This window comes from Oryzias latipes, chromosome 15 (genome assembly GCF_002234675.1).
Source record: "Oryzias latipes chromosome 15, ASM223467v1".
NCBI classification, from domain to species: Eukaryota; Metazoa; Chordata; class Actinopteri; order Beloniformes; family Adrianichthyidae; genus Oryzias; species Oryzias latipes.
The window spans coordinates 28,672,723-28,697,514 of NC_019873.2; the positions used below are offsets into that span (position 1 = coordinate 28,672,723).

The 24,792-nt window shown below is 42.5% G+C and overlaps 1 protein-coding gene across 5 annotated transcripts; it reads left to right on the forward strand.

Moving 5' to 3' along the window:
- On the forward strand, window positions 1-24,792 carry klhdc3 (kelch domain containing 3). 5 transcript variants are annotated; one of them, XR_002291894.2, is made up of 12 exons: window positions 1-124; window positions 3,821-4,062; window positions 4,635-4,811; window positions 4,944-5,059; window positions 5,141-5,212; window positions 6,460-6,673; window positions 6,759-6,845; window positions 8,683-8,791; window positions 17,742-17,806; window positions 20,512-20,585; window positions 21,182-21,260; window positions 23,063-24,792. XR_002291894.2 is itself a non-coding variant. In XM_004077487.4 (11 exons), exons 2-11 carry the CDS (start codon window positions 3,909-3,911, stop codon window positions 23,127-23,129), a joined length of 1,149 nt encoding a protein of 382 aa, XP_004077535.1. In that variant the 5' UTR covers window positions 2-124; window positions 3,821-3,908; the 3' UTR covers window positions 23,130-24,792. The 5 variants fall into 5 exon arrangements, 4 of the variants coding, with proteins under 4 accessions (XP_020565436.1, XP_020565435.1, XP_004077535.1 ...); XM_004077487.4 differs by lacking the exon at window positions 17,742-17,806 and having other exon boundaries at window positions 2-124; XM_011484722.3 differs by lacking the exon at window positions 17,742-17,806 and having other exon boundaries at window positions 9-124; window positions 3,801-4,062.

Below are 24,792 nucleotides of genomic sequence, written 5' to 3' on the forward strand. Positions count from 1 at the left end.
GTTCAGGTTGCCATGTTTGTGGAAATTCCGGAAATCAGGCAGGGGAGCTAGCGGTGCTTTTCCCTTTGCCTTTTAGCTTTCCTGGATAGTTCTGCCTGTTAACTTCAAGCGGGACCAGCCAAAGGTAGATAAACTTTAAAGCCACACTACTCATACATTTTTAAAAATGTCTCACATTCTTGATAAGAAGAAGCAGCAAATTTTTTGTTTGCTAGTTTTATGTTGTTAGCACTTAACGTTAGCTTGCTAGCTGCTAATCTAGGTGGCTAGCTGCTAATAGCCTAGCTTTCGCTTAGCTGTGAGCAGCCACATCTACATTTAAAAAAATGCAATTGTTGTTTAATTTAAAGTATTTGTGACATTCTGTATTATCAAATTGTGTTACTAAACGAGTTATTTGTTTTTTGTTGCTATCACAGAGCTATCATTAAAGTTGTAGTTAGCGGCTAGCTCTGTGAGGTGCAATCTTTTTTTTTAGCTACTACTACTGCAGGGTTTTGCCTCCCTTTTGAGATCCCCCTCCACCCCCCAACTATCTGGGCATCTCAGACACAGATGAAAAGACCAGTCTGTGTGACATTTTGCAAGAGTAAATGTGCCATTTTCATTGTTAAGTAATTGTGTGGTCTGGCCGTTCTGCGTGACGGCTAGCCAGCTGATAGATAGCACTGTCCTGCTCTTTGGACAGACTGCATGATCAATATTATTTGTGTCCAGTGTCTGTGTGAGGTCCTGGAGTTCTAGTGATGGGTGTTTTCTGAAGAAGGAACCTTCACTCTAGTTCAGAGAAGGCAGCAGCAGGTTTAATAACAGCTCTTTATTTTTAGCAGTTTTTTTTTTTTTTTGTCTCCCAGCAGTCATTCCGTGGGAATTTGACGTGGCAGGCAGTGTTTACATGGTAAAGTGTTAGTGAAATAAAGGTTTACACATGCTGTTCATCCAGCTCCTGCTTCTCCTCACTGAAACAATAGTAAGGTCTGTGTTCGCGGGTTTTCCGCCGCGGGTTTTATTTTGAAAAACAAAGGTTGGAGGTCGCACAGACAGAGACATAAGCAAACAGTAATTAGTAATTGCTTTTATCTAAATGCTTTTCAGCGTAAAAGTAAAGATGCAAATTCTCAAGATGAGGAAAATTCAATGTAATCTGTATTTTCTTGGAATAGACAAGAAACTGTTTTGAGATCATTTTTTGTGCTAATAACATGATTCTGTTTGTTCTGCTGATACAGATTAAATTTAAAACTCAGGCAACCCGCGGGTAATTCCAGAAAGCAGGTTATGCTAGTTACCACGGTCAGTTTGAGGTTAAGGAAGGAGATAACATCAGCTTTTTGTTCCAAAAATGGAGGTATGTTTCAGAGTATGTCAAGTTGCCATAGCAACTCATGCTCTGAACATAACCTGGTCTGGAGCAGGTTTAGTTGAAGCTTAGTTTGTTTACAGAGAGGTGAAGCAGCATGACGTGTCCATTTGAAGATGATTTAGTGGATGAAGAAGCTCAGATAATACTTTTTCTACCATATAAGACCACATATGGATGTTGGAAAATTAAACTATTTACATTGATCTAACTTAATTATTTGCTTCAGTTAAGATAAATCATTTTTTTAGTTCAATCAACTTAAAAATAACACGTAGTTATCAGACAGTTATTTTACTTTCATTCAAATTAATTCAATTAAGTAGGTGTAACTTTGGTGCTGCTGTTAGATCGGCACCGCAAGGAATTGTGGGATACCATTCCCTTTGCCTGTCTGGACAGATTTGGGTTTAAGTGTGGGTTTTTGACCAAATGTGTTTAGTTGTTTAGCTGTTTTACTGTGTTTTAACTAGTTGTGTAATCCTACTATTTTTAATTCTTTCTGCACCATGAGTGAGAGGATGATGAGATTATTTATTTATTTTATTTATTTAGTACAACAATATAGTATAAGAACTGAAGTCAAAGTCAGACCAAGATAAATGCATACATTTGTCATATTGCAAATCCATATTAAATCATTTATTTTAATATTATAAACATGAGTGTTTCTGCAGGCTCAAAGTCAGACAAATGAGAGTTCAAGAAGTACAATAAATTAAGATGGAAAAACATTTAACAGAATTGGAGTAATATGACATTTAGTTAGATAAATATGTAAATTTGAGTTGTAAAAACAATTATTGAGTTGGATAGACGTAAGAAATTAGGTTGAATAATTTTAACTAAATTACTTGTTACCCATGGAAGTAATTCATTTACGTTGGATAAGTTATATATATATTTGCGTCACAATGAAAATAGAAATGAGATAGAAACTTGAGCGTTTACTTTGTCCGTTCTTTTTCTCCAAGCAGAATCTCTCTATTACTTTTTTGATGGACGTATAATCTTCATACGGCGTCATTATAATCTCAGACTCCGTCTCACTGAAGTGTAGCGTTCTCTTTTTTTTCTCCACGCGCTTCCATGGTGACTCCAGAAATCGGCGATCCATTGAGAATGTCTTTATGTACCTGCTGTGCACGTGCATTAACCCAGGGTTACCAAGTCGAGTGTAATTACACTAACTCATAACCGGTCTTTTTATTTTTTTTTTTGAGTTACAGGCTTATTTATTTTTATATACCAAGGAGCCTCCTTTACAAAGTATATCAGATAATTCTCGAGGAAGGTGATCCAGATAAGGCTGCCACGTCTTGTTGAAAATGTCGGAGTTACCCTTTATATCCGGTCTTTTAAAACCGACATACCCAGAGTAAGAAAGTTCAGGCGGATTTCAGCCAGAGTTCAGGGTTAAAGTCAGGGTAGTTTAAACATGCTTCCTGGAATATCCCCCCTGGAGCTCTGGAGCCACATTTGGCTGTTTTACTCCACTTTGTGGCTCTCTGGTTAAATACAAATAAAGATTTTAATTACAAAAAATAACTAGTAAGTCAGTAGTAAAAAATGATAATAATAATATTAACTCAAACTGTATCAAACTTATTCACAAACAGTTAAGGGAAAATATGTACCGTAAATGACAAGTCCAAGGAAAACACTTTGACAGATCATTTTCACATAAAATGAGTTGGAGGTCAGTGAACACAACCAGAATTAAAGCGCACTGGTTTATAATGCAGATTTTCTATTTTTGAACACATGAAAGGATTTTACGTTCGCCTTATGGTTCAGTTAATTTGCTATGGTCCTCTGATTACCTCTGATGAATTTCTTTTGGTAAGTTTCGGGTTGAGATGCACATAAACTCTTTGTTTTTTAAACACTGCTGACATCACACGGCAAACCACTAATTTTTCTGCATTGAGATGATCCTATGTGACGCAGGAGTGTCTTTTATTTTGAAAGGAAGTCATGTATGTTAAATGGTAAACACCATTTCATTTGTAGAAAAAAAGGCTTTTTCTCTGTTTTATTTTTGCCGAAAACAAACAAACAAAAAACAATAGTTTATTAAAATAGCAACAACATAAAAATAAGTCAGTGTTATACTGAATGAAATAAGTCTTTGGTACAAAATGTCTCTTAACGTATTGAGGGTTGCAGACCCCTGGTATAACTCGTGTGTATTTGTTTCTTCTGTTGTTGTCGCTTTGGGAAAACCTACATTTTTGTGGGCGGTGCCAGCAGTGGGAGGGTGGAGGGAGTGAACAGAAAGAATGATGTTTGGTAGGTGTAGGTCTAATCACCTCTTAAAATACTCTCCCAGTTTAGATACTGGAGCTAGCCTGAAACTGCAGAGCTGACTTTGTCAGCTGCACATTTTGTCCTTTCCCGGATTGGCCCTCACGGCTTGCCCTCCTGTCGTCTAACACAGCGCTGCTGCTTCTGTACCAGGTTTCGATGGCATGGACCCGATGACGTCCAAGCGGGTGACAGAGTGATGGTCTAAGGACTCGCCGTCTCAGAGGTGCTCGCGCGTGGAATGTTGCGCTGGTCGGTGCACCTTGAAGGAGGGCCGCGGCGAGTCAACCATGCTGCTGTGGCCGTGGGTCACAAGGTGTACTCCTTTGGAGGCTACTGCTCCGGGGAGGACTATGAGACACTTCGTCAAATTGATGTGCATGTCTTTAATACCGGTAGGTGCTAAACAAAAATGCATGAATGTTAGAATTAAAGTATTTATATAGTTTTGACAGCAAATGTAATTATGCTTGTTAAGTTTTGAGACTTTTAGTAACAAAGCCAGTTTAAAGCCTGTCTGGTGTGAAAAAATGTTTAGTTGATTCCCTTTATTGTCAACATTTGTTCCATTCCACCATGTTTGTGCCGTTGCGTTTTGCTTTGTTCCGTTGGACCGACGCAGGTGCTGAAACGCTCTGACCCGATTCTCTGGTGAAAACCCAGAGTTAGTCGTTTTGCGTCGTTTGTGCGGTCGACCACCTGCTGAAGGGTTTTCCGGTTCTTCTGGGAGCTCCGTCCCATCAGCTGTTGATGGCGTAGAAGCGGTTATAAAAGACCAGATCTGCTTCTTCAAATCTGCTTTTTAATCATTTTTACATTCCTAAACTTTTCCGTCTTTACTATTTAGGGACCATTTTTCAAATTAGAAACGGTCTTAGACAGAAACAAAAAGGTTTTATAAGTTTAAAATGACTTTTAGGACGTGATTGAATTGGATCTAATTCCAAACGTTGGCTCTCTATTTCAGTGTCGCTGCGTTGGACTAAATTGCCTCCAGTGAAGACCGTAGCGCACCAGCGTGCCCGCGAGGTGCCCTACATGCGTTATGGCCACACAGCTGTGCTGTTGGAAGACACCATCTTCCTCTGGGGCGGGCGGAACGACACAGAGGGGGCCTGCAATGTGCTGTATGCCTTTGATGTCAGTAAGTAGACCCTCATCTAGCAGAGCTGTCAGGTGACGGTTTGAGGCTGCGTTTCCTCTCAGGTGCACCTGTGTGGGGAGCTGGAACACCTGCTTCTCTGTGACGGTTGTTTTACTCCCCCATTTGACGTAGACACACACAGATGGTACACGCCCAAGGTTTCAGGGACCGTTCCTGGAGCCAGAGACGGCCACTCGGCCTGCGTCTTGGGAAAGTCCATGTATATATTTGGAGGTTATGAGCAGCTGGTGAGTCCCCGCTCTGCTTTACGTTGAAGTTTGAATGGAATTCTAGGGTTGGGTTTAACCAGACTCGTCTGCTGTTTTTAGGCTGACTGCTTCTCCAATGATATTCACAAGCTGGACACCACCGCCATGGTTTGGTCATTGATAAATGCCAAAGTAAGTTCTAAGCAGGTGTGGCGCTGAGGTGGAGCGGTCCATCAGAAACTGTGCCAGAGTGTCCTTGGGCGTGGCGGTGAATAAAAGTGTACAGCATCTACTAGTCTAACAATTCCTGCACAAAGCAAAGCTGGACTTAAACCTGAGGTGGATTATTGTGCGTTTGGAAATACTTCTACAAATGAGGTCAGACTGGTTTGTTCTGGAAGCTCCGCCTTCTGGTGCAGCTTATGAAACTCAGCAACAGACTCAAACAATAAGCTGCTTCAGGGTTTGGGTTCAAAGCCCAGTTATTGGAATTTTTAGGTTCATAATAACAATTGATTTTTTTTGTTCTTTGCTCAAAATCAAAATGAAAAAAATGAATCTCGCCTTCCTGCTTATGAGGCTTTGGAGGCTAAAGATCAGAAGATTTTCACATTTTTCTGCTGGTTTTTGCGTCTCATGTTTGGAAAAAAATAGTTGTAGAGTCACGATATACCCCTCCCCCCCCAAAAAAAAAATCTGATTTTTTTCCCCCACATCAAATTCGATCTCCAATTTGAATCCCCCCCCCTTTACTGTCTTTAACAAAAATGACACACGACAGGATTTTTTAACAAAAACTTTTATTTTAACATCTCATTTAGAAGTTGGCCTGAACCTAAAACTGAATACAAAGCTGTGAAAATGTTTTTGGAGCTGCTGCTTGAGCGTCTCGTGAAGAGGAGCACATTTCTCACACTCGACAGAGTTTCTGTTTCTGCTGTTGAAACAAATTCAGCGTACTCCCACTTTTGGTAACGATGGCCTTCGAGCGGATTTTGATTCTGGTTTGATGCTCCAAGTCTGAAGTCACAAAGCCGAATCAGTTCCAGAAAACGCAGAAAAATGTTTGTTTTTGGAAAAAATCAATCAATAAAAAGCTCCTCTTTGCTGGAGAGGGGAATGCTGGGAAAATTGAACCCAGATTCTCCCCAAAATAAATCACCTTTAACAACAGCTTTGAATGTTTCCCCATCCCTAGTTTAGTGAAAGTTGAAATAATAAATTCCTAAAGATGTACACTAGGGGGTGCTGTGTACCTGATGTTATTATGCCAATGGGTAGAACAGGATTTTTGTGCTCGCTGTGAAGTCGTGTATGATGGTAGGAAACTGTCCCATGAAAGGAGGATGAACAGATTTGGGTTGTATTTTTGAGTTGATGCCCTTTCGTTCGTTCTCCTTAGAAACCTGACGCTCTCGTGACGTTCTGCCTCTTCTCAGGGTTCTCCAGCTCGATGGAGAGACTTCCACTCAGCCACCATCATAGGAGCAAAAATGTTTGTTTTCGGAGGGAGGGCGGACCGCTTCGGCCCTTTCCACTCCAACAATGAGATTTACTGCAACAAGATCAAAGTGTTCGACACGGAGACCAACTGCTGGCTGAGCACCCCCACCACGCAGCCCTCTCCAGAGGGACGCAGGAGTCACTCGGCATGTAAGACGCACACGCGTGTTCTTCCGAAACATCCAGCGCCAGCGTGTGTCGTTGATGACGTGATCATTGGCTGCTTTCTGTTCAGTTTGCTACAAAGGGGAGCTCTACATTTTCGGAGGATACAACGCCCGTCTGGACCGGCACTTCAACGATCTCTGGAAATTCAATCCAGGTGATTCACTTTTAAAAGCAGCCGTTTGGTTCAGTTACGTAGCATGAACGTGTGGGATGTTTTGGCCTAGAGCAGCCCCACCTTCCCTTCCCGTCATCCATAGGTGAGCTCTCTTCTAACACGCTCTCCCGCTAGCTTACAGCCGCTCACAGCAGCAACATCGTAGCCGTCCAGACGTCTAGTTTAGATCCAGAGTCCAGCTCAGACGAGGAAAACAAAGACGTTCGTGGATCTATTTGTTTATAAGTGGACGTATCAGAAAGGGGCGGAGCAGGGAGCTTGTGGCCCCGCCCAGCATCTTTTCTACATAACAAATATGATCTTTTTCAGGTGACTTTTTTTCATCTGCTCCTGATTCACAACGATTTCAATAAAGGAATACACAGAAATGCAATTCTAAGCTGAATTTTCTTTATCATTAGAAAAATGCTACAAGAACAAGATTAAAAACACCAGAAACAGGATTTTTCATTAGATTGAGTCTTCAAGTAGGGTGTGACATTATTTTCACTCCGAATCTGAAGAACCCTTATTCACTTGTTGAACCTAAAATGTTTGTGAGACACTAAAGCTGCAGACCCACCGATATTTATTTACACGCAATCCACTCCTACAGAGCAACAAAACCGTCTAGTTCTGTTATGTCGCCTGTATGGAGCTGTCGACAAACTCTTGTCCAAAGTTGGTCTGATGTTTAACAAAATAGTCATTACAGTTCATCCTCCCATTAAGATGCTCAGTTTTCTTAATGGTTTTGTTTTTATACAGCTCTTCATTTTTGTATTGATAAGTTTCTGTTGAATAAATCTGCTGTTTCAACAACAGTCCACTAGATGGCAGCACCTCTATTGGAGTTATAACGCTGCGTTTCTAAGGAGAAGCAGTTTGAAACTGAGGCGGCACTTGACCCTGCATGCTTTAAACAACAAGTCAGACTTTTTTAATTGACTCGACTAAACTTAAACCAGGTTTTTCCTATATTTCTATCTTTACAACCCAGTTTCCACTTTGTTTTAATTGTGTCAAACACCTTTCGGTTCATGAAGCTTTAGGGGAACAGCATCTTAAATCACTTTTCAGTCTGAACTCTCCTTTTTAATAAAATATGTTTCTTCCTCTTGATTTGGAGTCAAGTAATCAACAGTATATTTTTCATTCAATATGTTATAACAGCAAGTGCTTTCAAAATATAAGCATATGCTAACAAAATAAAAGAAATAAAAGAAAATGAGCAAAGAAAAAAAAGAACAAAAGTCAGCAGCCTAAAGAGAAAATGGAAGTACTATTTTTACAATTAAGAGCAAAAGAAGACATTTAATAAGATTGAAATAACAATAAATAAAGCATTTATCAATTATCAGTTTTTTAATAATAATATATACATTTAAAATGAGTTTATAATTGAACCAAACCATTAAATTAGGGCCATTCAGGCAGATTTTCTCATGGCATCTGGGACTGATGGGACATCGTTAGAGGGTCATTTCCGCGCCAACAGTACTGCCCACAACCCAGAGGCAAATTTCCACTGAACTCCTGCCGCTCTGCAGAGACTATGTCCTGGGAAACGACAGGTTTTTTCATGTTGCTAAACACAGCATCATCATAATTAAGAGACCGCTGGGAACGCTTTGGCATTGGGATTTTAAGACCTGGCGTCCGCTTGTGTGGACATCACATTTTGGTCAAGTTGCGTGTGAAACGGACGTTCTCACAGAGCTGTGCGTCTTGGTTTCTGGTTTCAGGAGTTTCATTTTGGCCCTCCTGTTGTCTTCATGCAGGGCTGATCTGCCTGTAAAGCTCACGCGTCGTCTCTTTTTGCCTCCTGTCCCCACAGAGGCCTTCATGTGGAAGAAAATCGAGCCGAAAGGCAAAGGTCCGTGCTCACGGAGGCGACAGTGTTGTTGTATGGTTGGAGATCGAATCATCCTGTTTGGAGGAACCAGGTAAAGTCTAATATTTGACCTTTTAGGGCTTAATCTTTGCTCAAAGGAAAACCAGGAATCGGTTTTAGGTTTACTACTTGAGTCCTTTCTTACACGATCATGTTCATTCTGAATCTATGTATTTTTGTCCTCTTTTAATCCTAACGTATGTTTTCGCTCTTGACATTATTTATTTATTTTTTTATTAGATACACAAAGCAGTTACACTCAGAATGCAGAGTTTTGCATTTTGTAGGATTCATAATAGCTGTATATTAGAAAACGGAGCTTTTTAAAACACATTTTCAGTTGGTAAAACACAAAATCTTTGGCCAAAGCGTTCAGTTGTTACAGATTCAAAAATCTGCTTTGGTTCCATTTGAAAAGCATTTTCAGAAACATGCTCACATTCCAAATTCAGCGTTGAACTTTCTGCTTAATGTTGTGGAAAGCATCATGGGTTTGAGAGCAGACCGGACCGGACTGAGGGGGCAGAGGTCGTTTCTCCCTGCTGCCAGTTCAAAGGCTCTCTACGCCGACTTTTATTACTTTATTGACTGCAACGATCTGCTGCAGCTAATTTCTTCCCCTTGCAGGACTAATAAAGGTTTTTTTCTTAATTTAAAATTACATTTGAATGCGAGGCCCGGTTATACGATTAGGAAAATCAGAGTCAAATCATAGCACAGCGCGTCAGTCATTATTTCCTAAAAAACAACATTTACAAAGCCAACATGCAAAGAGAGTGTGAAAAGTGAGCCCCCACCCCCCCATGGCCCCGTAGGAGTTGACACAGGAAGTGGCGGCCTCGTGCTTCTGATCAAATGAAATCGATGAACTCTTTATTAGCAAGTGTCACCTCCTTTATAAAACAGAGGGTGTTTTTATTCTGTTGTTTTTCGGCCTCATTCCATCTATTGATGAGGATGAAGTCTTCATTCTCCGCTCAGCGGACGTCCCAGCCGCTCACCTGATCAGGTTCCAGGTTTTCTGGCCCCACACAAACCGAGTTAGGCGCATTTATTCAGCTCTCCAGTCTGCAACTGAAAAACAAAATCATTTGTCAAACTCCAGACATGATCCTCGTTGAAATGCTGCGACTTTTCTTCAGAGAATGAATTTCTGCCCAGCCGGGTGGCTGAAAACACCAGAGACCGAAGGAGAAATCCTTTCATAAGATCTTTCTGCATCCATCCTTTATGGACAGTAAATTCCATTTCTTTATACATAAAAGTGACACAGGATTCTGAAAATCGATCTTGCAGCATTTATGATCCTCAGCCGGTCTTTGCGCTCTGGCCGCCGCAGACGGCGGTCTGCGAGGACCCCCCCCCTTTGTTGGCTGTTGGACAGCAGTGATAGGCTGGAGGCAGCGGCTGGTTAGGCGCCGCTTTGCTGTGGATGAAGAGGCCGGTAGCCGGTGGAGTAATGTGGTAGCCTCCAGTGTTGGCATGATCTAAAGTTAAGTCCTGAGCTGCTGTTATCAACAGAACTGCTGTTATCAGGGAGAACCTGATGGTTCATCAGAAAGCTGCAGATAAAGAGCTGCTTCTGTCTCCTGGCATCCTCCATGACACCGATCCAACCAAACTCCATAGTTTTTCTTTGATTCCTGAGAGAGAGTCAGATTTTCTTATGGCTGTAGGAGAATAAAGGAGAAAAGCTGTAAAAGAAAGCAGATGACATGTACTTGTGTTATTCATTGTGGAGTTTCTCAGGATGGGCTTTAAAGAGTCATGATTTCCTGTTGGGAGCAGAGAGCAAAGATGCTGAAGGGGAGTGTTGTTAATGTGATGAAGAGGACAGCAAGAAAAAAATCAAACTGTTTCTCCTGCATCCTGTTTCAGAGCCTGACGCTGGATTTGTTTGTTTAGTTTTTAAAGAATCTTGCGCAGTTAAACATTAACTAAAGGTATATTCACAAGAAAACCAGTTCTAGAAGTTTGTTTTTGCTGCAAAATGAATGTTATATTTGACGAAATGTTTCTTTTTCTTCACTGAATCAAAGTTTGAAATGAACAAGTTTAATAAACAGATCCAGGTTTTCCCCTATTTTCATTTTATTATTTTTTTATCATTGAACACTAAACAGTGAACTTCTACTTGAACAATTACATAATAATTGGGCAACTATAACCTAGATAAAACAGTTAACTGTTAATCAATAATAATAGATGATAATTACTTTGACTGTAGCTTAAGAACTATTGAACATTTTTGATAAAGTCTCCATCAAAATACGTAAAAAGGACTTTCTTCTAAAATTGTTGTAGCATAAATATGATGAGGGTTTGTATCCAGAGCTTTGCTCTTTGTAGACGGTCCCTGTGCAGCTGTCTCTCCTCTAAATCACATTCATAAATATAGAAATGTGTTTTTTCTCATTGAAATGCTATTGTAGGTTGTTGTTTTCTTTAAGACAAACCAATAGAGACACTTCCTGTCAGTTGTAAACATTTACTTAAAGACTTATTGAGCCTGGAAATCTTCCCTGGACTGTTTCTGTGCGCCTCAAACCAGAGCCCTATTCTGCTGAGCTTCATGAAAATAAAATGTCGTCTCTTTAAAGATCGCTGTTTGAAAGCTACGCATTACCGTTTGTCCGGTTGTTTTTACTTGACCCAACGGCACGAGAGCGGTTAACCCGGCTGAGAAGTTATGGCCGTCTGTCTGGGTGCAGCTGACGGATGCTTTCACGGACCGCCGTGAATTATTAGCTGGACACTTGCTTGTGTTTCTTGCGGGGGTCTTCATTCTGTTGGGCTCTCTGAGGAAATTGTGTTTAAATTTATACTCTCCGTTTGGTTTACCTCGTTAGCCGTCCCATCAGGCTGATCCAGAACAGAGCGCCCTGTCTGTTGATATTTATTTCTACTTTATGATGCTTGTTTTACTTTCTGGAATTCATCCAGGAGGGATTTATTACCGGAGCTTGAACGTTTTATGCTGCAGAGGGCCTCTGCTCTCCGAGAGCTTCAGCTTTCAACTGAATTTAGGTTTTGAGGCGTAAATCCTCAACATACTGATGTGCGGAGTTCATAAAATGAGCGTAGTTTCAGAGGAACAAAGCTTTGTTGTGTTTAATTAAAAGAAAACTTTGAGCCCGTTTGGGTTTACGGTGCCACTTTTCACTTCTTTGAGGTAAATGAGTGGATTCTGTGTGTGAGTTAATGACAGCCGGGGTGTTGGTGACAGTCTCTGAGTGCCACTTGCGTCAGTATAAACAGGCCTGCCGAACGGTGAAGAGGCGTGAAATTCTGCCCCACCTCTGATTTATGACCTCGGGGAGCGTCCTTTCCCACAGGGGGGATACTTGATCCACCTTCAGTGCCTCTGTTACACTCATTTACTGAGACCTGCTCACCCCCCCCACGAAGGACGACCCACGCATGACCAGTTCCACCTGCACTGACCTTCAACCGCGATTCCAGGCAGTCTTTAGGTGGATCCTGTATATTTTTAAGACCTCAAACAGATTTATGGAAACGCTGCTTCACATTTAAAATAAATCATGGGGGGGTTGTAGGCTGGGGATCTGGGCGGTCGGCGAGAACGTGGATGAATCCCCGGGAGCTCGGAAAAGCTTGTAAAGTGATCCAAGCGTGTCGTTCAACGTAAACGTAGGAAACCTTTTCAACGTTTGGGTTTTCATCATTAAAGATGTTTCCACGGTTCTTAAAAACACCGATCTGCACTGATTATTTAGCATGATTACTTCATTTCATAACTATTGTCAAGGAAGTTTAGTCATTTACTGTCAACAAATGTGACCATTTTTAAAAACTTAAGTCAAAAATTCATTTTTATTTAGAAAAATCAGGATTTATTGATAAATTACGTGGATCGGCTTTCTTTTATTGGAGTTTCTTGAAGTTCTCTCAGCCATAAAAATGTAATTTTGTTAGTTTAATATAAAAAAGCGTTATTTTTTTAACCAAATGTTCTCTTTCATTGCCTTGGATTAATGGAGCTCACACCAAATGCCATTGGTGGTGTGGCAGAGGCATCTACGTAGTTTCACTGTTAAGACACTATACAGACACAATCTGAGGTCCTGCGGCGTGATTTTAACGTTAGGCGTAGTGCGTCGGTCTGGCAGCAGCCCGATTTGAGCGTCGTGGGGCAATTTGGCTAACGCAGCGCCTCCAGAGTTCAGAAATCTGAACTTTGATGAAGAAGACGCATTGTGTCAACCAATTAAGAACTTATCTTTGGCCTGTGACGTGTTCAATGACGCGATCAGAGGGTGGAGAATCTAATCGTTCATTTTGTTTTGAATTATTTCCTCCTCGGACTAATGCAGAGAGACAGAAGGAGCACTGAAAGCGTCCGTCAGTCCCGGTGAAGCTCACTGTGCTGGGAGAATCATTGAATGATCTCATGAACCCAGACATGGAGACGTAATTACTGATGCTTTTGGAGAACTCTTCAAAATAAAAAAATCTGATCTCTCAGCCTCATCCGTGGCGTCCAGACGCTGAATTGATATGAGATTGAAGATGTATAGTCAACGCTTCCATGTGGCGATGAGGCAGAAAACTTTGGACAGTAGCTCCTCCCACAGCCACAGTGTGTCCTTTCAAATCCACACAAAACTGGTTTTGGAATAAAAATAGAAATGAATGGATATTTAATTCATGAAGGTTTCAGGTGAAATCATCAGTCAGATTTACAGTTTTATTGACATGTTGACCGCAGATTTACCTTTATGGACTAACAAAGATTGCCTCAGTTAGAACCAACCTTTTAGTGATAATATATTTCTTATTCAGTAATTGTGAAACCAGACGAATCTGAAAATGTCCAAACTAGGGTGTTTAAACTGTAAAATCAGGGCCAGTACCCCAGAGCAGCCCTGAGGGTACAGAAGGACGGGCGTTGTCACATCCAAACACTCGTGTCTGTTTGTTGTTTGTCTGTAGATTAGTAAAGAAAAATATGTGTTTGGTGATTTGGCCATGTGCTCCGATTGTTTTAAAGCTAGCGAGTCACTAACCAAAGGCTGTTGATTCTTTACAGTTCTCATGTGTCCGTCAGCTGGCTGTATTTGAAAAACCACTCGAGAAGACCAGACTGTTAACCATCAAGGCCTCTAACTGACAAAAGTCAAGGCTGCCGTTGGCATGAAGACACCTTCTAAAGGCCGTTTCTACCAAACGGTGGTGGTTCTTTAGATTTACATCCTCAGCAGCTTTACTTAAGGTGGAAATCATCACGGAGGCTTAATGTGTTGGCTCTGTTTCAGCTCAGTCACAGCTGAAGCTAAAATACGTTTTTTTTGTCCTTTGGGAGGGGTTACAGTGCTCTGTGCTTTGGCGCCTTTTCAAGTAATTTGCCAGGTCCTAAAATATTACACTGCCTTGCTTTTGAAAAGTCTGTCTTCCTTCCATTCTGAATAAATTGGGCCTGCACGTTCTCTGCACCGAGGCCTGGATGTGGAGCGGTTGTTTTGGTCCTGCCCCCCTCTGGTGAAGTGGCCATTTTGGTTGCATTTGCCTGAGTTTTCTCACGTGACTCAATGATTCACAGACCCTCTGGCCAAGCTGACGTCAGGTGGATGCACTAATGCCAACTTGAACACATTTTCCATTTGCACACAGTGACTGGCTAATCCCAGCGAGGACAGACGGCATGCTGACACCATTTCTATCATTAGACACCAGAAGGTTTCAAAGAAGCGCAGTTTACCTTCCGTTTCATTCACCTGGAAAGTCCTAGACTTCTGAATAGATGAGGTAACGCTGCTTAATTATCGGTTAGACTGAATGCTGTGCTTAGCACATGTGTCTTCTCCACAGCTTGAGCCATTTTCAATTTCAATTTTATTTGTAGCCCAAATTCACTACAACAGTCGTCTGGATGGGCTTTGTAACGGTAATTGAAAAAGTGAAACAAAATCAAAAGCATCATGAGTGCATAGAATTCAATAAGAAAATATGAAACTGAACTAACTAAACAGATTACCGGTAAACTAAACTGGCATCCCTGCCCTTAGACCCCCCTTCGCGGTAAGGAAAAACTCCTAAAAACACTGGATTCCGGAAAAAAACGAAGAAACCTCAGGGGTGTCCACATGAAGGAGCGATCCTCCCCCAGGACGGACAGGCGATTTAGCAGAACTTAGAGAAGAATTAACTTGTCTAACTCTACAACTACATATTTAAAGTCCAGCAGATGAGCTCCATCCAGATGGAGTTGGGGGGGACAGTCGGGGGCGCGAGACGAGCCAGAGGTAGAATCCACAGCCAGGTGAAGGAGCAGTATTATATACGGGCCAGAGACGAGGTACTTGGTCAGGTACAGGAGCACGAGGAGCTAGAAGGAGACCACATAGTAGGTAATCTCAGTGGTAGCCAAAACATCTCAGGCCAGTTTAATCCACCAGAATCTCACCATGATATTTAATCTGGGTGGTTTCAAAACAAAAATCTGTCGAGTCAGAGAAGGTCATCACTGTTCACTGATTTAGTTTGGCATTAGGAGGGTCAGAAGGCGGGTGCCTCAGTGTCTCATGTCAGACGATGTAGTACCATATCAATGATGGAAAGACAGCCATTAGGAGGCTGCAGGTGGGCGTGGCCTCTAGTCGTAAAGTCTAACAGTCAAAATTTTGGATTTAGCTCAAGCTGGCGGAAAAAGGAAATGCCTTTCTATTAGTGGGAATTTTTGAACTCTGAAATTCAGAGCTTAAGCTTAGATTGTGTCAACTTGCTAACTGAAGCTTATAAAATCTAAAGAACAAGCTACTTGAGAACTGAGTCCATGGAAAGACGCTGTAAACAACTTTCCAGATTTTGATGGCACACGTTGGACTGTCAGGGTCAAAGGGCAGGCTGCAGAAGTTTCCTTTGTCAATTGTGTGAGTGTCTGTGAGTGTGTGTCTTTGTGTTAGTATGTCAAAGATAAATCTGTCAAACAGTGAAGGCGACCCGAACAGGATATGGGGCATCCCGCACGTGGCGGGACAAGACCTTGGGCCCGCTCAGTAACTTAGTGATTTACTCTTCAAAGACAGGCTCCTGATACTATTTCATCTGCATCTTAACCCCTCTTCACCCGCCAGCAGGCTGTATACATGGGGGTGTCACTGCGTTGAGTGTCAAGCAGCAGCTCAAATAAACAGCCCGCATAGGAGACTCTTTGTGAGTTGTAAATTATCGATAAAGCGCCGTCAGTGAAACCAAAACATCTTCATGATTGGTGGGTCCTCTGTAGCACAACGTCAGACCGTCTGGACCAGTAGCGAGCTGTCTGTTGGTGTGTTAGAACAATGGCCTTCACTGACAACAAGCGTGGCATTTCAACACAAAAGAAGTGCAAAGTTTGACCAAATTAGCAGTTTCTGAAACAATTGTCTAGCAACAGAAACTCACGACAGACACAGGACAGATGATTCATGAGCCCCTTAGTGTTTCGGTTCTTCGTTGTTCTCAATTGACCTTGATGCATTTCTGCATCTGCTGTTAAAGACTGAGCTGTAACAGAAGTCATTCATTTATCCGAATGCATCTGACAGCCTTTAGCTGCACATTAAATCCTCCTTCTGATAATGTCTTGTTAAATGAGGTGAAACATTTAAAGACAAACGGAAAGCATATATCGTCTTCTACTGGATTTATTCTGTTTCATCATCGCCCAGCAGAAGTTTGTGATGCTTTGTTAGACGCCGTCATCTCTTCTGTCTAATCTGAAGCCAGGCACCCGGGGAGCCAACGGTAGTTGCGTCTCGTCCTCTGCATGGGGTTTAGGTCTGGACAGCTGCAGGTCTTAATCCAGTAAGTATCCAGTCACTGCCCAGGAGGGGGCACAGATAGCTTGGTAAGACGATGGAGACAGTAGAGATTAAAGCAACAAAATGGAATGACATCTACAGACCTGTGATAACTTCGTTCTCAAATGTTGGCTGGAATCTTAACTGCTGCTGAAAAGGTTCAGTCAGATGAAGGGGAAACTGTTGATTTCAATAGGAAACTCCATGGAGGTACTTTTGCATGGTTAAGGAATAGCTTATATTGCTTTGGTCGGTTTAAATTTGGTGCTTGGCCTCAAATGTGCCAAAAATGTGAGACTTGGAGATCTGAGAAGTGTGTTTGGTGATGGACATGTTCCCTCTTCACAAACAACCATAACCTGCTATTATTGTACAGGACCACATTTTTGGTTAGAGTTGTTGTTAAGGATTTGAGAACTGAGCTCTGATCATTTTAAAGTGTTAATTATGATGATGCCGTTTTTAGACAAAATCTAAAAACCGATGCATCACAAACTGGGATCAATATCAGATCCATCCAGCCCTGCAGTTTGAATCCAGATTCCAGCTCAGACCAGGAAAACAAAGACGTAGATATAAAGAAATACTCAGAAATGCAATTTTGGGCTTAATTTTCTTCATACATGTCCATCATCAGAAAAATGCTACAAGAACGTGTTGAAAACATCAAAAACATTTGATTCAAGCTGGTCTTTTTATATCTAACAAACTCACAAGTTTACTTTAAAGAAAAGAGTCCCATTGCTGATGGACAACACTTTGTTCAGAAGAAGTTCAACAGAGTGAATTAGACCTAAATAAACAGTTCATCTGCTGGATTAATGGATGGATTTCATGTGTCAAAGATGCTAAAGAGGATTTTCTCCAAGCACTGTTTTTCCGGTTAGTACACTACTTAACAATATGATATACGAGTCCACCTGAAGCGATTCAATGCACGGCTGGCCATGGTGATAAGCTACCTTACAGGAAGTTGTAGGACGTAATGAGTTCCTGTGAGTTATAGGTTTCAGCTGGAGCATTTCAGCTCAGAAAGCGGAGAAAGGAAAAGGATGCAGATCGTATCACTACTTTAAGGATGAGGATATGCTCAATGCAGAACCTGAACAAGAAGAGAATGTAGGGCCGATGATTGGAAAATGTGTAGTTTATGACTTTGTTTTAGTCTTTGTTTCTCCATCACTCCTGTTTTTCCATCAGTTCCAGGGCTGCGGTTCTCCAGTTTGGAGATAAGACGGAGCAGACCGTCCATTGCTGGCAATTAGGTGATTAGACGCCCTCATTGAGTGTTGTTTGAAATAGCATCCAGTGTTTTTTTTAGTGGGGGGAGCGGCATCACTTAGGGCAGCTCTTCTGCTGTTCTGGGGGAGGAGCACTTTCACACACGCAGTGATACTTTGCTGATCAAGTAACAAAGTGGCCCCTCAAACCCCAGGATCCCACATAAAGTCGCACACTGCGACGTTCCCGCTTCCATCCTCGGCCTCCCACCATCCCCGCGCTGCTTCTGGTGGCGTTAGAGTCCACTTCAGCCTTTCCTCCTTTGTGGAACCAATAAAGCATCACCCTTCTCTAGTGCCTTGCTGACTTTCACACCCCGGTGGACATTATCCATGAGAGAAAACTCTTCATTTTGCTCCTTGTGAAGCATCCTCTTATCAGCACCTTTTCACACATCAGTCCATTCCCTCTCTCCGTGGGATCCTGCACAGGAGCTCCTCCAGTCAACAGTAACCCAGACATTTCAATAAACCCATCTGGTCACTTCCATTAACCAGTTGAATACTTTTTTCTGCTAAAACGGGTTCACTGTCTGCAGTTTTAGGGCTAAAATATTTTCTAGAAAGTAAGAAAATGGTTTTAACATGGGACGATGAACGTGTAGCGTTATCATCACAGGAATTCCTTCAAAGTAAAAGTCTGGTTTCTACGGGAGCGTCATTCTGAGAACTTTCAGCTTAGTTTGTGTGGAAGTGGAAACTGTTGGTTTCACAACCTCAAGTGGAGATTTATTTGTCTGGATTGCTTTTTTTGTCGTCGCGGTTTCACTCTCATCAAAAACATCAGCTCGTTTATCCAGCAGATTTCATTTGTAGAGCTATTTTGATCCAAACTATAGTAAAAATCATTTGAAACAGATTTTTCTAACTTCTTAATTAATTAATTAATGTTTTTAATTTAAAAAAATCAAAGTTAGATTAGAAGATCCTCCTTTTAATGGTCTTTATTAAGACTCTAACCCTGGAGAACCAACAGGGTCGAATTTGGCTGATGTTTCGTTTTTCATTTTACATTTTTTCCATTTTCTAAATTTGACTTTTTAAAAATGTTTCTTAATGTATTTGTTTGGCCACTGTTAATTACTGCTACCCAAGGTGAACAAACAAACAGGAAATGGTCAAATGAACTTTGAAAGCCCAGAAGGAAGTTGTTCTTGGTTTTCCAGGGGTAACTTCCTGTTTCTTGCTTTGACAGTAAAGTTTTAGCATTAAAGTTGAAGGTACTCCGATGAAGGCTCTACTATAAGCCGAGGTGGCTCACCTCCTGGGGCCAAGGGGCGTAATGACTTCCCCAGCTGGCCCCCTGGGACGGCTGCGCTCGTGCTCAGCACCTCTGCTGCCTGCTTCAGGTCGGCACCGTGTTTGTTTAGGGAAGATTAGCAACGTAAAACCCTTACAACATCCTGAACATGCAGTGAAAGGGAGATGCGATGGAGAGGACGGCAGGAAGGAGGAGTAAAGATGGACGGCTGACGGGACACTCGATTGGATTGTTTTCTTAAGTGGAAATAAACTACAAAAAAGTACTAAATTAGAAAAAGATATGGCAAAATGGCAAGCAAGGTTTTTTGTATTTACATCATTGATAAAATAGCAATTGGATTTAGTTGTCAGGTTTAATCAGTGGTTATCAAACTTTGGACAGGATGTTCATGCATTTAATGAAACGTGCTTCTTGTATGTCCCACTCCGGCCATCTCCTGTTCTATTTTCAAAGCGTTCCTGGTTGTCTTTTACTCAAACGGATTTTTGTTGTTGCTAAAATTGAAAAAATAAATAAATAAAAAGCCCATTTTAGGACATAGCTTCTGCAGAGCAGAAGGATTTCATTAGAAATTCACCTCCAAAACCACGGACACATCAGGAATGTGTCACACAATTCCGCTTTGTGCTCAAAATGTTTTGGGTTGCTCCAAAAAAAGTTTGGCTCCCGGTTTCGGATGTTTCATTTGAACACTCTGGACCTGTTTTTTCTTTTTTTCTCGAAAGGTTTGAGATTGAAAAAATAGCCCGTGTTGGTGTAAAAGTAAAGGTTGGACGTCTGTCTTCACGGAAAACTTCATAAAGATGCTATTTTAGTCGTGCTTTGATCTTTGACTGTCACACATTTAAATGAGAACAGCTCAAAATGAGGTTTTATGAGGAAGATTACAATAGAAGAATTAATTACAGGTCAGGATTAATTAACCGCACACAGAAATGAATTAAAAACGGCAAACGCTGGCTTTTTGTCAGACTGGGTCTTTAAAGATGTTTAGTTTAACTGGCAAGTGTCAAAGCAGCTCCACTCCCATGAATACAACAGGACTGCCAGGATTCCAGTTTCAAGTCAAATGAAGAATTCTCCAGGTGGGACACAGGTGCAGCAGGAAACAGATGTGCAGCGATATCAGTGGCTGCTCGGGTCGTAGCGACTATCAGTGGCGGCCAGCTTGCTGTCTGGCTGCAGCGCTCATTTCCTGTGAGCTCAAATCATGCCGGTCTCTGATAAGGGGAGCGGGGCGCCGGGTGAGCTGCCAGAAAACTGACAGCAGAGCTTAGAGATGAAAGAATAAGACGATGCTGTAAATTCAATTCATGCTGTACTGTTGTGTTCAGCAGGAATGTTAAATGCTGTGTGGCTCTTTCTCCTCCAAGCAAACAGAACAAGCTACCTCATAAAGTTTTTTTTGTTTGTTTGTTTTTGCCAGCCCCTGTCCAGAGCAAGGAATGGGAGACGAATTTAACCTCATAGATCATTCAGACTTGTATATTTTAGATTTCTGTAAGTACTTCATTTCATTTTTTAACTGTTTTTAAGCTTTTTCTGCAGATCACAGCTCAGGATGCAAAGAAAACAAACCTTTTTTTAAAAGCAAAACTAAACTTTAGCTGCTGTGAGTAAATCAGCAGTCACTAAGCAGAGGGTGCATCCGTTGGATGGAGGACCTAATATGGTCGTATCCTGTCAGCAGGGGGGAGTTACGGTTTGTGTAGGTGGGTTTTCACTGGGACTGGCAGTACCCTGTGGCATCCCCTGTGGCATATGTCACATGTGCCCCCACGGCTCATCCCTGAACATATGGTGGAACAGCCATGACGAAGACAATGAAGAGGAAGCTTGTAGGTATTATTAGAGAGCAGGTCTCTTAAGGAGATTATTGGCCCTGCATCTCTGTGTTTGTGAAAACAAAAAAACTATCCACAGGAATCACTTTTAGATCCCAATAATCCATTTTCTGTGGTAAAAAACCTTCTCATGTAAGCATCCTCAGGTCTGATCTGCTCGGGAGCCTTTTTGAATTCCCACGGCTAAAAATTGATTTTCTTCTCATGGGTATAATTAGTGACGATGACTCACCGTGTTTTCTTCTCTTTCAGGCCCTAATTTGAAGACGTTATGCAAAATAGCTGTTATTCAGTACAGTCTGGAGCAGTCAGGACTCCCACATGATATCAGGTCAGACAAACATCCTCCTGTCATTACATCCACTTTGTCACACAACTGATACATTATGCTTCTTTATTCTCTTTGCATCACAAATGTCTTTGTTTGCGTCACAAATCTGAGCTCATTTGAGAAAAAAAAAGCTAATTATGGCTCATTATGTCCCATTTAGCTAGTGTCCTAATGTAATGCCTTTATTGTTGTCCTGGCTGAGCTAATAGACTCGAACACAGAAGAATGTGAGGAAATTGCAGAGATGATGCTGTGTGATGCAAAGAAGGGAAGAGCCAAACAGGAAGAGGCTGGAAGCTTCAGCCGAGGAGTAAACCACAGCATTCATCCTGCTTTCAGTGTTTTCCTTATAAACATGTCACTACACCTGCTGTCAAAGTCATAGTAGTAAAAACAGAAAAAGAAAACATCACCGAGTCGTCGATGGTCGCTTGAACTTTTCAAATCCAGTTTTATGAAGAGCTTTTTTCTGATCAGCTTTTCCCAGTTCCTCCAGGATTTTGTTTTCTTCCCAACTTCTCCAAATGTATCTCAGGATTGCAGCTTCGCTGCACCTTTATGGGGTTTTTCCTGTTTCCACGAGTTCAAAAGGTCCTCACTCGTCAACAGTTACTGCAGCGCTTCTGCTTAAATTAAAGAGAAAGTGACCATTAAAGGAGAACTGCAGGAATCCTCAGCATTTTTTGTTTGCATTTCAAATGAATCTCTTTTAAATGCGGCATTTAGTAGAAAAAAAAAATGATCTGAGTTTCTGTCACAAAAATAAGCAGTTTTAAAGCTGTGACCTCTGAGTTTTGGGCGGGACAGATGGCGTGGAAGCCGTTCCTCCCCTGAGAGCTCTCTGTTTACATGCTCTCCCATTAGCTTACAGCCCCTCACACCCCCGACCTCCTAACATCAGCGGTGCAACAAAAACGGCGAACTACCTCAGATCTATCCATCCGTCCAGTTCTGATCCAGATTCCAGCCCAGACCAGGAAAACAAGGACGTTGATGGATGCATCAGAAGGGGGCGGGGCAGTTTGTGGCCCCGCCCAGCGTTTATTTTTAACATCAAAAATACAATCTTTTCCTCGTCTGCTCCTGATTCACAATGATTTCTGTGCCGTTTTAAGTTTAATTTACTTTATCGATGTCCTCCATCATGAGAGAAATGCCACGAAAACAGGAGAAACCCGGATTTTCACCACAGCGGCTCTTTAACTTCCTCCCTCTGATGCCGTTTAGTTGCGGGTTCCATTCCTGGAGTTAAAGTGTGTTTCAAACCGAAAGTATTTCTTTACACGTCAGTCTGACGGAACTTGATACTAATTACTCCTCTTAACCTCATCCCTCTCAGACCGCCACCGCCACCTTGCGCCCCCCCCTGCTGTGATGTTTGCAGTTGTGTTTTTAACCCTCGGAGGGTTTTCAGGAGGGGGTCACAGGACTCTGGTTAACTCCCTCTGCCCCCTCAGTGCTGCCCAGCTCCGACGCCAATCCCCCCCCCAACACAAAGAGGGCTCAAAGCAGCAAAGAGGGAGTGAGTGTGAAACCAGATCCAGAGATAACAATCTGGAGCTCGACCTCTGACCTGTCATCAGGTCAGCCCCACCGCCGCTCGTCAGCTCCCGCTCCTCACGATCACGTTACAGAGCTCGTCCTCGGCTCTTCACGTGCACGCGTGGAGGGAGGGGGAGGGGGGTCCCAGCCGCAGATCACTCCTCAGATATTTCCGTCTGTTTCTCTGTGATGTGAACATTCCAATCAAAGACCAAACCGGAGGAACATCTGCTAAATGATTCTTTTGTCTGTTACTCCAGGTGGGAGCTGGCTGCCATGACGACCAACAGCAACATCAGCAGACCCATCTTCTCCTCACACGGGTGACAAAGTCAAAGCAGGTCTCTTTGGTTTTTAGGCAAATGAACTTTAAGGGCGACTGTCCGCCGCTGCTCCGGGTCTCATTTTCTGTCCAACGTCCTTCACATCAAAACGTCTCGCTGACCAAACGTCACGACTTCCTCCGTGGCCCCTCGCCACGCCTGAAGGTGGTTCCTACATCAAAACCGCTCTTTCCAGCCTCTGCAGAGATCTAATCAGCCTAGGATAATCAGAGACGAGGCGGGACGTGAAGCCAAAGCTCTCAAGGAGAATCATCAAGATGTCCACCTCCATGAAGACTGTTGTCCATCTTCTGCTGCAGAGACTGGTCTGTGTTTGATCCCCATCCCTAAAACCTCCCAGAACCTCATCCCATCATGGAAGACACGCCGCTGCTCTGGACTTTACGGCGACTCGCTGCCTGCCTTGTCAAAGACTCGAGGCCATCTACCTCCCTGGAGCACCCGTCACCGGATCTGTGGCCCCTCCCACATTTTGAACACCTGAACACCACGGAGACGGTTCCTCCGATGCAGAACGCTGCAGCTTCATCACTTTTGTCACGCTGCGAGTTTTACTGTCAGTGCCAAAAATAGCAAATGTGGAGGAGAGTGTGAAGTGTGCCCAAGTTTAGCTCCTTTAGTTAGAAAATCCATCACATGTAATCATTTTATAATAGACAATCCCACAGAGCCCGTTTACTGGCTGAACGACTGAAGAAACGGCTTTGGTTACGCGTCTGCTCCAAGAAAACTAAAGCTGAAGATGTTCTTAAGGGCTGGTGTCTCATAAAACCCCAAATGTGGAAGTTTTTTCAGGTAAAGATGCTGTTAAAAACGACCGTTGTTGCATTTTATAGAAATTGTGACCTTCAGGACTTTGCACTGGCAGCTTTGATTTGAAACGTTTCCCTCAGAGACTCTGGATGCAGTCAGATGGAAGCTAAAGGGGTTTTTTTTTGTTGCTTTGATCCTTCTGGGCTTTAGAGACGAGAGCGGATCTGAACCCAAAACAGAAACCCAGATGAGACCGGGGGACTTTTCAGAGCAGACCACTCTCTGGGATTCGAACCACATACTCGTGAACTTGGCCTGCAGTCAGCTTTGGGGACCCAAATGTCCTTCCACTCTCTGGAACAGTCAGCAGGACTCCTCCCGAACATCAGGATCTCATCACTGATCAGTGTTTACTAAACAGAGGGAGGGGAAGTGATGCGTTCATGGCGGCGGGCGCCGACCGCTGCACATCCGGCCTTTTGGCACATCAGAGACTTTTGACTCAGGAGTTTGACCCCAGAAGTAGGAGCTCTGGTGAGGACCGTTCAGGATTTTCCTCCTCGCAGAGAGAATGTTTAGCAGAAAGCAGATCCTCACCGACTGGCTTCAGAAAGATCCTCTTCCTAAAGCTCTCCGTGGATTTTCAGTTCTTGATCCCCATGACGAGTTTCTGCAGCTTCACGTTCACGAGAACCAAAAACCACATCTGTAGAGGAAGGCAGACGAATGCATCCGTGACTTCATGGATTCTTCTCTGGTTTCTGTTTCTTTTGAAGGCGTTTGGGCTACTGATGACATCACCCAAAGGGGAGTTCTGTTGAATAAAGTTGGTCCGGACTTTCTGTGCAATATTCTTTTTATGCTGTATCAATAAAAAACCTGCAACATCTGAA

Excerpts from the sequence above, each read along its gene's own strand:
- klhdc3 (XM_004077487.4), top strand. The coding sequence starts at position 3,909 with ATGTTGCGCTGGTCGGTGCACCTTGAAGGAGGGCCGCGGCGAGTCAAC. Across the intron at positions 5,213-6,459 it reads GGTCATTGATAAATGCCAAA|GGTTCTCCAGCTCGATGGAG; the intron begins GTAAGTTCTAAG and ends GCCTCTTCTCAG. Across the intron at positions 21,261-23,062 it reads GGACTCCCACATGATATCAG|GTGGGAGCTGGCTGCCATGA; the intron begins GTCAGACAAACA and ends CTGTTACTCCAG.